This window comes from Melitaea cinxia, chromosome 12 (assembly GCF_905220565.1).
Source record: "Melitaea cinxia chromosome 12, ilMelCinx1.1, whole genome shotgun sequence".
Lineage (NCBI taxonomy): Eukaryota > Metazoa > Arthropoda > Insecta > Lepidoptera > Nymphalidae > Melitaea > Melitaea cinxia.
In genome coordinates, this window is record NC_059405.1 from 17,085,542 (window position 1) to 17,103,995 (window position 18,454).

The window sequence follows — 18,454 nt, forward strand, 5'->3', positions numbered from 1 at the left end:
TGCTGGGCATAGGAATCTTTTTCCACGTAGGAGAAGGATCAGAGTTAAATCCACCACGCTGTTTCACTGCGGGAGTTGGCGGATATATTCTCTTTTATGAGTAATGATTGCTATCAGGTGTATGTGTATCGTATATGATAACAACCGGGACCGACAACGTTCTTTCCGAGACACGGTACACGGTGGAGGAACCCACAAGGACACACCCGGACCGGACTATCGCGTAAATTAGTAATGTTGGCTGCTATTGCTAATGTAGTTTTATTGGACGACAAGCGCTATGGTGTAGTGCAAGAAATCGCCTTAAAACCGACAGTAGTTAGTTCTATACCCAGTCAGAGCAAATACTTTCATTAATACAAATGTTAAGAAGAAAAAAAGTCTTCGGGGACGTTGGAACGTGATTTCATAGATTTCGTGTACATTTGGTAGTAGGGACCTACCAAAGGCTCTTTAAATTTTTAGTTTTTTTTTTTATACATAAGTAAGATGTCTAACATGTTACAGTTTCTTCTTTTAATCTGTTTGTAAATACCGACCGAAAGTAATTATTATATTCTGAATATTGCAAAACATTCTGTCGATGCATTTCTGGAGTCGTTTTCTTGGTACCACGCGGCTCAGTTCCGAAAATGTGCACAGTACTAAAGTCACGTCGACACGTAAAATCCGACCGCTCTTATCTCCTTTCTTAAATTTCCGCGCGCTCTTTGTCCAGAATCTAACAAGTAACAACAACAGCTATAATACCGTTATGAATTTCCTCAATTACGAGTAAGTGACGCTCATAACTTCCCCGCGGAATTTACATAAACGTGGACTACATTTTATTGCATCAAAAACGCAATGACACATTGCACTGTCGAGGAATCAAATATACATTTGCGATGCGTTGACGCAACGCGATATTATAAAACGCTTACGCGGCGATCCTGTCCCATCGAGCTCTAACATACCACAATGACATGTATGTAAACTACGCTACTATAATTACACTTATGGACACTGAGTGATCGGTGCGATTAGTTAATTTGCACCACAGTATGATTGTATTTGGTGATAATCTATAGAAATAAATAAAATTGGAGTGTCTGTTTGTTCCGGCTAATATCTGAAACGGCTGGACCGATTTTGACGGGACTTTCACTGGCCGATAGTGATGTAATAAGGAGTAACCTAGGCTACTTTTATTTTAGAAATTTATTTATTCTATAACTCTACGACCTGAATAATAACTTTTTGTTAAATGCCACGCGGACGAAGTCGCGGGCACGACTAGTATTCAAATATAACATAAAATAGTTCCGACTTCAAGTTCGAAATTTTTTCAAGTACTAACCTAAAAAACTGCGTAAAATTGGAGTTGCGTTCGGACATCGATAATTTTATTGTGTTTGATAGAAAACGAAAAAAAAAACCGATTTCAATCATATCAAGTAATAGGATGCAGGTAGTCGCTGAGAGTAATTGGAAAAATACGCATTGGTTATATAACTCTAAAAGTTTGAATCTAATTTAAATGGGACCACGTGACAAGCATCAGCATTCGATTAAAAAATGAATCATCAAAATCGGCACTTCCAGTAAAAATTAAAAATTATAAGCATACATAAAAAATACAGTTGAATCTGAATATATCTCTTGAATAGATACAGCTACAGTGTTGGTTTAGTTATTTTTTTAGATTTGTGAAAGCTGTGAGACGCTCAAGCTAAGCGAGGAACCACGTCAGAGGAAAAAATTTATAGATGATTGGTGATAAATGGTTCACAATTTATTTTACCTCAATTATTTAATTGTGTCTGCTCGCAAACGAAAAAACCGACTTCAATTACATCGACGAGTAATACAACGTAGATCGACAAAAAAATACTCAAGTAACTGCGCGTTATCAAAGATTACTCAAAAAGTAGTTATCAGATCTCGATAATCACCAGCTTTCGATTAAATTAAAAATTATCAAAATCGGTACACCCAGTAAAAAGTTATTGCAGATTTTCGAGAGTTTCCCTCGATTTCTCTGGGATCTCATCATCAGATCCTGGTTTCCTTATCATGGTACCAAACTAGAGATATCCCTTTTCTAACAAAATCATCCAACATCCAGTAGAAAGTTATGCGGTATAATAGTTACAACGTAGGTCGACGAAAAAAGCGTTAAGTAAAAACGCATTATTAGATATAACTCGAAAAGTAGTTATTAGATCTCAAATAAATTTAAATGGGACCAATTGACACACACTACCTTTCGATTAAAAAAAAAATGTCTAAATCGGTCCACCCGGTCAAAAGTTCTGATGTAACATACATAAAAATAAAAAAAAAATACAGTCGAATTGAGAACCTCCTCCTTTTTTGGAAGTCGGTTAAAAAGTAGGTTGGTTTCGTTTTCACAAGGACTATAGCTATTTATGGAGGCTATATGTGTTATCATGTATATATATTTTAAATTGAATGCGCGTTATTTAATAAAAATCAATAAAACATTTTTTTTTATATCACTAGGTCGGCAACAAGCTTACGGCTCACCTGATGGTAAGAGATTACCGTAGCTTATAGACGCCTACAATACCAGACGCATCGAAAGCGCGTTGCCGACCCAATCCCCAATCCCCCCAGGAGCTCTGGTCACCTTACTCACCAACAGGAACACAATACTGCTTGAAAACAGTATTATTTAGCTGTGGTCTTCTGTAAGGTCGAGGTACTACCCCAGTCTGGCTGCTCCATATTTTGTCAAGGAAATTCTTGCAACATCCAACAAATATCCTGCAATCTTGATGTCTGTCTAGAAATTTGTATCACGATGCTTCATTTTCCAATATTTAATGAGATTATACCTGCATTTAAAGATAATATTCTAATCATCATCACATCAGTCTATCGCAGTCCACTACTGGACATAGGCCACCACAAGTTCGAGCCAAAAAGGCGTGAACTCATGTATTTTGCCCACAGTCACCACGCTGGGCAGGCGGGTTGGTGACTGCAGTACTGGCTTTGTCGCACCGAAGACGCTGCTGCCCGTCTTCGGCCTGTGTATTTCAAAGCCAGTAATTGGATGGTTATCCCGCCATCGGTCGGCTTTTTAAATTCCAAGGTGCTAGTGGAACTGTGTCATCCCTAAGCCGCCTCTTACGACACCCACGGGAAGAGAGGGAGATAATATTCTGAAAACTTCAATTTACATACTTATTTGGGTATGAGAGGGTAGTCTAAAATCTTACCACAAATCACCAAAGGGGCCTCCACCTAAAAAATCAATTCAAAGAGATGAAGAAACATCACGTGATACATGGACGACCCCAACTTTTAATTAGGTCTCCGCGCTAATGAAGTCGCATGAAGCTTATTATTTAAAAGCTCTAAGAACAATATCATCTCTCAATACTCATATACCTATTAACATCACGTAATGTTTCTGTGTTATTGTTTTATTTTATTGTTAAAAACTGTTTTAATAAAATTGTGTGATTAGTATATGAGGCTTCATTACGGTTGGTGTGTTATATTTAGTTGAATGCAATAAATAAGGTGAATATTGTATGTAATATTAAGTTTCTTTGCGTTTTGTAATTGAGTAATTAATAAGTTTAATATGTTGCACCCAATTACAAAATTCCTGAGTGATAATTATTTTAAGCAACAGACTCTTTAGATACTTACTTATAATGTGGCGAGGAGACAGACATATTCTGTCTCGTTATCTGCTCATTCTCAATGCGACTTGTGTTGCTTATCTCGAGATGTTACTCACATTGCAAATTGTATCAATTACTGTCCCCCGAGCAATTCGATATTTGTGGTATGTTCAATGAGAGCTTTCAAGAATTATCGCTAATGCATATGTTAATGTTAGTCGCGATAACTTTATTTCATAAAATGTAAATTGAACCTTTATTGTCGTATTCATAAGAGAAGACACAAGCTATTATCATTAAATACTGTGTACATTATTTAGAGTATGTTGAGTTTCGTGAGGATTGGCTCGTCGCTCCTAATTGCGCCTCCGAACGAGCAATTGAAAGTCATTGAAGCCGATGCCGCGTTTCTGCCCTCTGACCGATTAACGAATGCCGCCAAATGCCTTATTAGTTACAATCAATAGGACGCGGGTTTGGCAATCGCTAAGATGCCGTCAAGGGCGTGACCTGCGGGAATTGAGCGACATACTTTTAAATTAATTATTAAAATAAAATTCGTAAAAATATTATCTATTTGATTAGGAATTATTTGGCAATGACGACAATGATTACTTTCTCATTCATTGGGTATCCACGCAGTAAAATATTTTATTGTCTTCGTTTGGCTTCAGTATCAGAAATGTTTTTAGAATATATCTAACAACGACATGACATAAAGCTTTCACAGTTTTACATAAAACTTAAGTACATAGTTATATGACAATTAAAATTTCAATTACGACTTATTTTAATTTAGTTAGTTTTATTAGTTAATATATGTCTATATATAAATAAATAAATAAATAAATAAATTGTTGTCACAAGTTCACCCCGTGTGGCCTTGTGATAGAACTGGGACGTCAGTGGAACTGGTCGTCGCCGTCGATTTCCCAGCGAACGACGCATCGCTGCAAGTTGTTTCTGTGTCAACGTTCGTGTTATGTCGTCGACTGTTGAACCAGCTCATAGCACCTACTTCTATTCAATTTGTCTTCCTCGAGGTATACTGCCCTATGTGCAGTTAAGGATGGGGGACGTAATTTTATTATTAAATGTGTTTGTGTATCATCGTTATTCACCGAATGCATATTTGTGTGCATCTATGCATATATGCTAAAAAAACTGTTAATATTCGGCAAATAACAGCGTCAGTAAATTCATACAACATTTTTATATAAAATTTATATTTTTTATTCATTGAATTACCTATATACATATATTCTATTTCTTGCGGATAGTCCTTGTAATTGATTTTAATAAAAAATGTATGCCATTCAATCCAATTCTTTAAATAGGAAAAGAACTAAGGACTGCGAGGGGGCACGTAACCATGTATGTATAAACGAAACAACTAAAGAACAACACTCACTTTTGCGGATCAAGTATTATCGTAAATAGCTTACAGTAAAAAACTATTTTAAAGCTTTGTATCGCGCAAAAAAATTGCTGAAGGATTAAACTTTGGGGCCGTAATTTAAAAGTTTATCGCGATCGGGAGCTCTTGTGTTACAGCGTCGTCGCCATCGTTACCGAAGTAGCAAGTAGCAATTACTGCACAAGTTTTCTTTGTTCAGTTATTGAGAAAAAATGGACTTAATAAACGCGAAAATTATTGAATAAATATTTATTTTTTACAGCGTTGTTGACAAAGTTGGCGGTGGTCGGTCAGATACGTATTTACTGACTTCGTAAAAAGGAGGATTCTCAATTTAATTTTATTGAGGGACCGATTTCGATGATTCTGTGTTAAATCGATTGCCGGTGCTTTTCAAATAGTCTCATTTGAATTTCATCGAGATTCGATGAGTATTTTTTGAATAATCTTTGATAACGCGTACCTACATATTTACTTGACTATACATTCGTCTACATACATTGTATTATTTGTGTACGATGTACTTGAAGTTTGAAATTTTACAAAAATAATTGTAATTTAAAGCACATATTTGTTCTCTGTGCGGTAATAATAAATTCCGTCTAATGTATAAAAATAAAATTGATGAGCAGGCGCAGTAATGACAACAGTTGACAAATGTTTGCATTGGTCTGAAAGCTTGCATGTCGGAACACTCGACACAAGTTCCTAATCCTACTGGGAGCTGCTTAGTGATAGGTTTTATTGTCTTATTTGTTATATCAGTTTTTTTAATACAAGTAGGTCGGCAAACAAGCGTACGGCTCACCTAATGGTAAGCGCTCACTGGAGTCCACGAGTCTTCAGAGACGATGAGAGAGAGAGATCTACCTCATTCCTACATATGTTATATACTATCTATCCTACTGCAAAGTATTGGATCACAATTTCTATTTCAATTTCATTAAATATTGTCTGAGTAATGTCTTCAACTTTTACTAAAGTTCAAAAGTAGGTATTGTGGAAAATTTCGGCCTACAGGATAGACGTCTAGGGCGTCTAATTTTAAGTAGGTAAACACACAGTCTCTGCAGTGCGTTTGTATCGGTCATGTGGTTTAGCGTAGTTAATTTGACTGACCATAAGGGCCAAAAGATGCTTTTATTTTTGACAGGTACATATTTTTTACTGATTGTAAAAAAAAAGTAACAGTTAAACGTTAAGTAAAGATATGCGAAGAGATCCAATACTGAATAGCGAGTAAAATTTGATTGCAATAGTTGATAAAAATAGAGAGGTTGGAAAGTGTGATGTTAAGAGCTAACAGTTTTACATAAATTAATAATAAATCTGTGTAAACATTGAACCGATATTAGATTCACGCTCCAGTTTGTCGCCGATTAGGTTTAAGATTCATGGCCGTTTTGATGATCGTGTGTCGGTACTCGAAGGTGGCTGCGTTTTCTATTTCATCGGCTAGTGGATGTTATAGGATCCGTGCAGGTGGTGGACGAAAACATTGAAAGGAATGAAGTGTCAAGTTTGAGTTGTCATCGCATTAATTTGTGTATTAAGTTATCAACTACAATAAATATTGTGGCGAAATAGAATAGGTTTTAAAATTCAATAGATATAAATCATCATCATCATCATCATTCCAGCCTATTGCAGTCCACTGCTGGACATAGGCCTCTACAAGTTCGCGCACCGCGCCTGCGTCACCACGCTGGGCAGGCGGGTTGGTGACCGCAGGGCTGGCTTTGTCGCACCTAAGACGCTGCTGCCCGCCTTCGGCCTGTGTGTTTCAAAGCCAGCGATTAGATGGTTATCCCGCCATCGGTTGGCTTCTTAAGTTCCAAGGTGGTAGTGGAACCTTGTTATCCCTTAGTCGCCTCTTACGACACCCACGGGAAGAGAGGGGGTGGCTATATTCTTTGGTGCCGTAGCCACATAGCAATACACACACAGCAATAGATATAAAAACACAAGCTAATATCTTAAAAGCTTACAATAGTTTACAAAACAAACTTACAACGAGGCAAAAATATTCTTACAAACGAAGTTTTGCAACTTGAAAACGCTTAAACCGTAACTTTAATAAGGAAATGTATATTATAAAGGTTTCAGTGAGGGGAAAGATTTAATGAATCCTTCAGCCTTAATAACGGCTAACGAGGCGCGCCGAGTCTTTCATAAACATCGCCGGTATCAAAGCGGGCGAGAACGTGAAGCGTTTAATTTCTTCAAATATAAAGTCTCGAGTACGGTGTACATAGCACAGTGCGGAGTGGCTCGCAAGTCGGACTTCGCAGAGTGGCGGTCGTGGGAGTTATAAATATTAATAAGGGGTAGCTCTCGGCTGACCTCGATGATGTGAGCTGAACGCTTTCGGGAACTTAAGGTCACGCTTGGATGTGAGGCGAAGAACATTAGGTATACTCGTTAGCTTTAGTCAACGAATACAGTTAATGTGCCCATTAAAAACTCCGTCTTCCGCTCTTTTAGTTGTAACGTAGCATTTTTTACCGACTTCAAAAAAAGGAGGAGTTTACTCAATTCGACCGTATATTTTTTTTAATGTATGTTCGGGTATAACTCCGTGGAGAGGAGATATCCCTAGTTTGGTACCATGATAAGGAAACCAGGATCTGATGATGGGATCCCAGAGAAATCGAGGGAAACTCGAAAATCCGCATAACTTTTTACTTTTAAATTTCATCGAGATCTGATTACAACTTTTGGAGTAATCTTTGATAATGCGTATTTACTTGACAATTTTTTTTTGTATACCTACGTTGTATTACTTGTCGATATAATTGAAGTCAGTTTTTTTATGCCTGCAAACACACTTATTATCTATCGTAGATGCTGAATTCGTAAGATAGAATAAAAACAATTCTCCCACAGAACATTATTACTAACAATGACACTGCAGTAAATTTAGGTAAAATTGAGGAATTTAAACAATTTAAATAGGTAGAAATTAAAAATACCAAGGAGTATACGTTAACTTAAGTCCCTATATAACTGAATCTGCGACAAACAAAAGCCGAAAAGTTACAATTCAAAAGAACTCCTCATACGCTTTGTTTGATTTTGAAAAACATTTTATTGAGGCCTTGTACGTGGCCGGTTGGACGGTTATTGTTCATTAGCAGTTCTTGTAAACAAAGCTTTTTCTTCCATTCAACAATTCTATACAAATGTGGGTAGGCAGACTTATTCAATGTCACGATACATTATTATTATGTGAAATAAACAAAAGTAGTAGATTTTATGACGTTGTATTGAATATTTTTAACCGACTTCCAAAAAAGGAGGAGGTTCTCAATTCGACTGTATTTTTTTTTTTTTTTTTTTTTTTTTATGTATGTTACATCAGAACTTTTGACTGGGTAGACCGATTTCGACAAATTTTGTTTTAATCGAAAGGTGGTGTGTGCCAAATGGTCCCATTTAAATTTATTTGAGATCTAACAACTACTTTTCGAGTTATATCTAATAATGTGTTTTTACTTGACGCTTTTTTCGTCGACCTACGTTGTATTATACCGCAAAACTTTCTACTGGATTTACCGATTTTGATAATTCTTTTTTTGTTGGAAAGGGGATATCCCTAGTTTGGTACCGTGATAAGGAAACTAGGATCTGATGATGGGATCCCAGAGGAATTGAGGGAAACTCTCGAAAATCCGTAATAACTTTTTACTGGGTGTACCGATTTTGATAATTTTTAATTTAATCGAAAGCTGATGTTTATCATGTGGTCACATATAAATTTTATCGAGATCTGATAACTACTTTTTGAGTAATCTTTGATAACGCGTGGTAGCTTGACTATTTTTTCGTCGATCTACGTTGTATTACTTGTCGATGTAATTGAAGTCGGTTTTTTTTTCGTTTGCGAGCAAACACAATTATTTACTTATCTTTTTGTTTTTTGTGCGTTTATGTACCGTTGCAAAGAACTATAGGTACTTATTATAAAACATTACATTTACACAGTAAAACTTTTAGTTGATTATATATACCTATTTGTTATTCAACTACGATATGGAGTGTAGCAGCAACAGCTGTAAAAAGTTCACTTCCGAGTTTTGACGCGCAACTTTCGAAACTTCAACCCTCGTCTTCGCGTACCGTGAAGAGCGCGGTGCGTGGAGAGCGTCGACAGGGGTGAGTGGGTCGCGGGGCGCGTCCGCCCTCCGCCTCAGTCACCGCCGCCCGCCGCGCCCCAGTCGCTCCTCGCTTGTCGAGTCGCCAGTGCCTTACGAGGTGCGCTCCGGTACCAACGCGTGCGTCGCTCAATTCCTTCGCGCGCCCGATGTCGTGCTGTGCCCTTTCAATCGTGCCTCGGTGACAGTGCCCACCTGCCTACTCCAAGCTAGTCCACAATCAGCCCCGCTATGGGGTGCGGCCGCGGACTCTGCACCGCCGACAAGATCTTCATTTTCATCAATTTATTATTCGCGGTAAGTGCCTCCAAATTTCAACCAAAACATGACTTAAAACTTGCAAACTTTTAACAGTTTTGGGAACAATTATGTCTCCGAAGGACTACACTTTTGCTAGGTGGTTAGTAAAAGCAGAAATTTAAACGGAAACTTGGAATTCATGAAGCTTAAAGCTCTTAAACTTCAATATAAAAATTTAAAAAATTAACGTTCTAAAACTTAATATTGTATTATTTGAAATAACTAGTTCGGACGTTTATAACGCACAATTTAAAAAGTTCAGGTCGTCGGGCTTGGGGCCGAGCGGCTGCTTAGTATTGTGCTCTGGCGGCTGCTACCTGCTGCTGCACTAGCGATACAACAACACAGTGTAACACGCACAGAGGCTCGACCCCGCTGCTTTAGGCGCATAATTCGTGACCCAAATACTTTAAATCTTGATTGTTCTATGTTTATCTTACGAGACGATCTAATATAATTATGTACTTCTATGTTATTCTGTTTTAATAAATCTATCGCGAATGACTAATACCTACGAGTACGTTACATCAAGTGGCTTTTGGTGGATTCGTTCTGGACAAATATGATTCACTAAAATTGTCTATAATCGTTTGTTTTGCGTTACGAAGCCATGTTATTAAATAACAAATATTTATTTTAAATGGCCTTTAACGAATAATTAATACGTCTAAAATAAGTTATCTGTCTTCGTATATTTTACCCGCGCTTTTTTTAAATTCTTGCCACTAGATCTGCTAAATGTTAATTTAAGTAACGTTAAGTATTCTAAAACTACTATTATTATTAACTAAACAAATTATAATATTGTGTCGGTAAACTGCAACGTTAACATAAACAAGTTATAAATCGTTATCCAAAAGAATATTATAAATTGTCCAACAGTTTGTGACATAGGTATCGCCTTAAACACGAGCTATCACACTTGAGATGTTATGTTTGAATAATTATACTTATCTTGCAGTTGAACTGGTGCAACTGCCGATCATGTAGAAATTCCGTAATAAATGTAAGCTGTGTAATATGTATTCTTTGTGAGTCCTTTTCGTTTAATAAATAATACAGAGCTATATATCCATCCATCCATTCCTCTAACTTAAAAAAGGTTTATTTAGCCTTTACCGTGTGAATTTTCGAGACGAAAACGGCAAGAATTTTGAGACAAAACGTAACAGTAAAGGAGTTATTTTGTATCTATGTTTCTCTATAACAAGTTTCAAGGATGTGTATCATCTTTACAAATTTTCTCATTTATAGTACTAAATTTAGTATCTAATCATACGCTTAACCTCACAACCTTTCGCATTTATTGTATCAGTACCATTTAAGACCCTATTAGTTGACAAATATTGAAGGTCACTTATAAAACGGCGTACTTAAATAATATGTTTATGTCAACGATGAAGCAGTCATTATTATCAACGAACTTGAGAAGTTTCGAAGTGTAGGTAATAATGACGACGCCGCGAAATAGAATAGTGTTGCTAATAACAATGTAAACATAAATATCGCAGACGTTAAGTTATATATTTTAAAATGATCCGAACTTAATAGATTTGTCTTCATTTCAATTAAGCTGTTAGCTAATAATTGTGTGATTTGCCGTTGAAGTATCTCCGCCGTGTAATCGGAGCACTGCTCGCGATTAGCGTTGAATGTCAGCGAACAATCAATCGCGTAGAAGCTAGCCTCGGACTTAAGACCGGCTTCAACTTGTAAGACAAATTCTTTACATGACTGACGCTTTTGTCTTGAGTTTACACATGTTTTGTTCTATTTATAAAACGGTTTTTAAGCAAACTATTTACCGACACTGTAAAATACTGTTTGGGAATAAAACTTTTTAATGGTTACTGTTTAACGTTATTATAAAATATAATCGTCACAATGACTTTAGATGGACCAATTACAACTTCATAATTGAAGGTACATAGAAAAAAAAGAGTGTGAGAGAGTGTGATATCTTCACTAACTTATATCTTCCGTTTCATCATTCCCTTTCTACTTCTTATCTTCCCTTTCAACTTCCGTTCCCTCGCCCGATCACACTTTTTGGAACGCTCTCGTCACGCATTCGTTTTACTTCAAAAATAAACTTTAAATTGATATAAAAACATGAATAGACCTGGCTGCCTAGTAGTTGCGGTCGAGTGGGCTTCAACTCCCATTGATTTTCAAATGTTCTGAATGTATTGCCGTGATGGAAATAATGATTCATTTAATCAAGAAGTGAATAATTTTTTTTTTAGAAAATTAATTAAAAGATGGATTGCTGACCAATTCTTGTTGACAAGATTTCTAGAGGTCTATTGGACTCTCCACGACTGTTGTCTCGAATTGGTTTTGTTGTTCCAAGACGTAACTCTAGGATTGTTAACTTTAAGCTATTGTATGTCAAAGGGTATAGAACCGACTTGGGCTTCAATAGCTTGTTGCCGAGAATCTGTCGGGATCATAAAATTTTTATCAAATAATTGTGTTTGCTTACAAACGAAAAAAAAACCGACTTCAATTACATCGACGAGTAATCAACGTAGATCGACGAAAAAATAGTCAAGTAACTACGCGGTATCAAAGATTACTCAAAAAGTAGTTATCAGATCTCGATAAAATTTATATATAACCACATGATAAACACCAGCTTTCGATTAAATTAAAAATTATGAAAATCGGTACACCCAGTAAAAAGTTATTGCGGATTTTCGAGAGTTTCCCTCGATTTCTCTGGCATCCCTTCATCAGATCCTAGTTTTCTTATCATGGTACCAAACTAAGGATATCCCCTTTCCAAAAAATAAATTTTCAAAATCGGTACATCCAGTAGAAAGTTATGCGGTATAATACAACGTAGGTCGACGAAAAAAGCGTCAAGTAAAAACTCATTATTAGATATAACTCGAAAAGTAGTTGTTAGATGTAAAATAAATTTAAATGGAACCAAATGACACACACCACCTTTCGATCAAAAGAAAATTTGTCGAAATCGCTCCACCCAGTCAAAAGTTCTGAAGTAACATACAGTAAAAAAAAAATACAGTCGAATTGAGAACCTCCTCCTTTTTTGGAAGTCGGTTAAAAATGATTCTCTAACAACCTATAATTATTATTCTCCCGCCTTCAAATATTTAGACTTAAAATGAGGAAGCTGTGTTTGCCTGTAATGGATCTATATTCTAACATGACGATTTAACGACGTGATAATGCATGTTGTGATAACATATAATTAAAAGAGCATTGACATTGTTGTAAGCTCGTGTGTAACAAACTATTATTAATGTATGATTTGTTGGTTATCCTTTAATAAATAAATAAATTTGTATACACTGTACTCTTAATTCCATATTTGATCTATATCTGTTGGTAAACCATTAAATAAAATAAAAGTATTGATAACAATGTATTTGCATATTCATAAAAGTTTGTAGAAATTAGAGTTTCATTATCTACGTGATAAACGTACTGATTTTGCAGCGGGATCTTAGACTGTATTATATCGACGAACTTGCCTCGGACACGAGTCTGTCTCACAACGTGAAGCGAGCCTAACTCCGCGGCTCTAGGTTAGCTGACCTCTAGGTCGCGCTGCTATGTAAGCGGTTTACGTCGAACGTGTACGTACATACAATTAACATCTAAATCAAAACCGGTATCTTCATGTCGGTCTCATGTCGACTAAATTCCACATCTATGTTCCATGTTGTTACGAAATTTGTATAAATAATTCATTTGTTTATTCATGGAAGTAGGAATATTCAGCTCGTAAAGAGTAGTGGTTTTGGCAAGGGTTGCCGTTTCGCGACCTCCGGCTTCGGTAATGACCTCGGCGGAGCGCTATCAGAGCCGGGGAGCAATTGATGAATACCGAGAAAGGCGGCCATTGTGGCGCATCTTAGCGGACGTCGCAACTTGACTAATTTAGTATTCAAGCGCTGTCTGCTTTCATCGAGTTAACGTTATCTGGCGGACTGATACGAGTACGGCTGATTCGGTAACTTGTTTGGCTGTTCAAGAGTTATAAGGTCAAACAATGCCAAAATTATAGGTTGTACGAAAACAAAATCAAACACAGCTTTATTCAAATAGGCCCCAAGAGCACTTTCGAATTGTCATTTTACAAATTAAAACTTAAAAAATAAATTATTATTTTTGTAAAAGTAGAGCTACCACCGATTCGCAACTAAATCTAATGAAACTGACGTAAAAAAATGTAACAAATTTTAAACTCGATTCGAGCCACTATATTTGCCGTAATTTTTACTCACTAACACAATACACTGTTTGTGTATATAAATAAATTAATCTATCGTTTTATTATTAAAAGCCAATTTACAGATAACACAAGCGTTATCTGAAACGTAATCATCATCATCATCATCATCATTACAGCCTGTACAGTCCACTGCTGGACATAGGCCTCCACAAGTTTACGTCAAAAATAACGTGAACTCATGTGTTTTGCCCATAGTCACCGCGCTGGGCAGGCGGGTTGGTGACCGCAGTACTGGCTTTGTCGCACCAAAGACGCTGCTGCCCGTCTTCGGCCTGTGTATTTCAAAGCCAGCAGTTGGATGGCTATCCCGCCATCGGTCGGCTTCTTAAGTTCCAAGGTGGTTGTGGAACCTTGTTATCCCTTAGTCGCCTCTTACGACACCCACGGGAAGAGAGGGGGTGGCTAAATTCTCTGAAACGTAATGTTTTGTAAAAACAACTGTAGTGTAACGTGGTTACGATATGTTTACACGGTCGTGACGTCATCGGCGCGTGTCGTCCGCACCAGTGTGTTGTCGCTGTCTCGTAGATTACGAGCATCAATATCAATTTATTTATTTGTCACTTTTGTTGTTTAGTTTGAAGGTCTTTTATACATAATATTACAATGTTTAGATCAAACAAGAACTCTGCAAGGGCACTGCAAATTTTATATTTCAATAGCTATAATTATAATTTTTAATCTAATTCAGAGTTACAAATATAAATAGATAAATAAATAGCATTTTTTTAATATTAGATGCATCAATAGTTTTATGAGTGAGCGCTGAAAACATCGACGCCCCTGTCCCACTCTTCCGCATTGGAAGTTTAATTTACAAGTTTGAGAACATCCATTACATTTATTATAAATTTAAATAAATAAATGCTCCACACTCAACGACCACCAGTAAGATTTCCTCCTGTGTCGCGGGTCCGGAAACACACACAATACACTAGCACAAACCCCCAGACAGCAAACAAACATCTATATGGCCAATACAAATATCTGTCGTGAGCGGGATCGAACCCGCGACCGCCAGCGCAACAGTCAGTAATGTGACCGCTGCGCAAACGCGTCGTCAATTTAAAGATTGTAATAAAAAAATAATAATTGCAAAAGCTTTATTATTCGGTGCAGGATAACAGAAATGATACATATGTGTGGACCTAGTGACGCTGTATTTCATAAAAGATATATTGTTATGTGGCGAGAGCAAAAATAGTCTTTTTTAAAACTAATTTATTTATTAACACTTTTAATAATAACTTTTAATATAAAGAAACTTGATTAATAGAAATAGTAATACGATCAAAGAAACAGAGTACTGATATAGTTCATCATTACAGCCTATACAGTCCACTGCTGGACATAGGCCTCCACAAGTTTACGCCAAAAATAACGTGAACTCATGTTTTGCCCATAGTCACCACGCTGGGCAGGCGGGTTGGTGACCGCAGTACTGGCTTTGTCGCACCGAAGACGCTGCTGCCCGTCTTCGGCCTGTGTATTTCAAAGCCAGCAGTTGGATGGTTATCCCGCCATCGGTCGGCTTCTTAAGTTCCAAGGTGGTTGTGGAACCTTGTTATCCCTTAGTCGCCTCTTACGACACCCACAGGAAGAGAGGGGGTGGCTAAATTCTTTAGTGCCGTAGCCACACAGCACCACACACTGATATAGTTAGGAGTTGGAAATAGAATGATTGAAACGTCGTGATTTCGGGAGTCCTGGAGTATTTATGGGGCTTGGAATAGGACGGAATAGGAGGGGATACTTACTAACCACTCTACATAACAAATCCGCTCTCACACAATTAAGGGTTTAAAGTACATATAATATTTTAAAGTAAATAATAAATATTGTTCACATTCTAATAGTGATTAACTGATTACATGCTAATAGAAGTAAATAGTAAATATTGCTTATCACTAACTAAAGACTAAAGGTTACAATACATGATATGGAAGTAAGTAACATTAATAGATTAGTTTATATTATACATTATATATTATAGCGATAGGTATAGGTAGCTTATATAACAATACTAGCTGTGCCCGCGGCTTCGCCCGCGTTTAACTCAGTAAGTCACAAAGTTTTCCCGGCAAACTTCCAGTGAAACTCAAAATCTCATCAAAATCGGCTTAGCCGTTCCGTAAACCTTCCTCTTGCCAATGGTGGAGCCCTCTACAATGGTGAAACCCGATGAAAATCCGTTCAGTAAATTTTGAGCGAATCGATCACATACACTTTTGGGGACTTTGTTTATAATACACTAACTGTTGCCCGCGATTACATCCTCGTGGTTATGAAGATATGTATTACTATTAAGATCTTTAACGCAAATTATTTTTTTATTTCAGTCACTTGAAATGCTTATCAAACTGAGTAACTTTTTAAAAGGCACAATTTAGTATAATTTAATAGTTATTTTTATAAAACCTCTCTATACACCACATTTTTGGTTTTATCTTCAGGCTGTATATGTTTCATACAAACTATCAACCCCAATTAAATCCCCTTAGCGATGGAATATCGTAAAATCCGTTCTTAGCGGACGTCTGCTAACTATAATCTACATCCCTGCCAAACTTTATCTTTGTCCAACCTGGATGGATAGACCATCCAGCGGTTTTTGAGTTCTCGTGATGAGTGAGTCAGTGATCTTTCTCTTTTATATATATAGATTACGATGCATTATTTGGACACCTTCTCACCATCTATAGAGCATACATTTTAAATTTCAAGTCTCTTACTTCAAAAACATAGGACTTTCATACAAACTTCCAACCCCCGTTTTATCGCCGTAGGGATCGAATATCATAAAATTCGTTCTCAGCAGATCTCTACACCCTATAAGGAACCTACCAGTCAAATTTCAAGTTTATAGCTTTTATAGTTTCGGAGATTTCGTGATGAGTGAGTCAACCTACCATCCCTCGTTTTAACCCCAAAATGAAGTTAATTTCTAAAGATACACTAATTGGACACCTTCTCGCTATCTATAGAGCATACATTTTAAATTTCAAGTCTCTTACTTCTAAAACATAGGACTTTCATACAAACTTCCAACCCCCGTTTTACCCCCTTAGGGGTCGAGTTTCGTAAAATCCGTTCTTAGCGGATGTCTACGCTCTATAAGGAGCCTATCTGCCAAATTTCAAGTTTGTAGGTGTTATAGTTTCGGAGATTTCGTGATGAATGACCTTTCGCTTTTATATATATTATAGACTAGCTGTGCCCGCGGCTTCGCCCGCGTTGAAATTAGTGTGTCACAAAGTTTTCCCGGCAAACTTCCAGTGAAACTCTCATCAAAATCGGCTTAGCCGTTCCGTAAATCTTCCTCTTGCCAATTTTGAGTGAATCGATCACATACACTTTTGGGGACTTTGTTTTATAATACACTAACTGTTGCCCACGACTACGTCCGCGTGGTTATGAAGATATGCATTACTATTAAGATGTTTAACGCATATTATTTTTTTATTTCAGTCATTTGAAATGCTTATCAAACTGAGTAACTTTTTAAAAGTCACAATTTAGTATAATTTAGTAGTTATTTTTATAAAACCTCTCTATACACCACATTTTTAGTTTTATTTTCAGGCTGTATGTTTCATACAAACTATCAACCCCAATTAAACCCCCTTAGCGGTGGAATATCGTAAAATCTGTTCTTAGCGGACATCTACTAACTATAATCTACCTCCCTGCCAAATTTTGTCTTTGTCCAACCTGGATAGATAGGGACTATCCAGCGGTTTTTGAGTTCTCGTGATGAGTGAGTGACCTTTCTCTTTTATATATGTAGATTACGATGCATTATTTGAACACCTCCTCACCATCTATAGATTATATAGTTTAAATTTCAAGTCTCTTACTTCAAAAACATAAGACTTTCATACAAACTTCCGACCCCCGTTTTATTCCGTTAGAAGTCGAGTTTCGTAAAATCAGTTCTTAGCGGATGTCTACGCCCTATAAGGAACCTACCTGCCAAATTTCAAGTTTGTAGCTGTTATAGTTTCGGAAGTTTCGTGATGAGTGAGTCAACCTTCCATCCCCATTTTAACTCCAGAAGAGAGTTGATTTCTAAAGATACATTATTTGGTCACCTTTCTACCATCTATAGAGCATACCTTTTAAATTTCAAGTCTCTTACTTCAAAAACATAGGACTATCATACAAACTTGCAACCCCCATTTACCCCCTTAGGGGTTGAGTTTCGTAAAATTCGTTCATAACGGATGTCTACGTACTATAAAAAGCCTATCTGCCAAATTTCAAGTTTGTAGCTGTTATAGTTCCGGAGATTTCGTGATGAGTGAGTCAATCTACCATCTCCCGTTTTAACCTCAAAAAAGAGTTGCTTTCTAAAAATACATTATTTGGACACCTTCTCACCATCTAGAGAGCGTACATTTTAAATTTCAAGTCTCTTACTTCAAAAACATAGGACTTTCATACAAACTTCCAACCCCCGTTTTACCCCCTTAGGCGTCGAATTTCGTAAAATTCGCTCTTAACAGATCTCTACGCCTTATATGGAGCCTTCCTGCCAAATTTCAAGTTTGTAAGTATTATAGTTTCGGAGATTTCGTGATGAGTAAGTCAACCTACCATCCCCCTTTTTAACCCCAAAACGGGGTTGATTTCTTAAGATACATTATTCGGACACGTTTTCATCATCTATAGAACA

General features: G+C 36.9%; 1 protein-coding gene across 1 annotated transcript in view; it reads left to right on the forward strand.

The window, feature by feature from the left end:
• Window positions 1-9,304: 9,304 nt before the first annotated feature.
• Window positions 9,305-18,454, forward strand: part of LOC123658475 — a 50,236-nt gene continuing 41,086 nt past the window's right edge. The window contains exon 1 of the mRNA XM_045593889.1: window positions 9,305-9,509. Within this exon, the coding sequence (XP_045449845.1) occupies window positions 9,444-9,509 (66 nt within the window). The 5' untranslated portion in view covers window positions 9,305-9,443. The remainder of the gene's footprint in view (window positions 9,510-18,454) is intronic.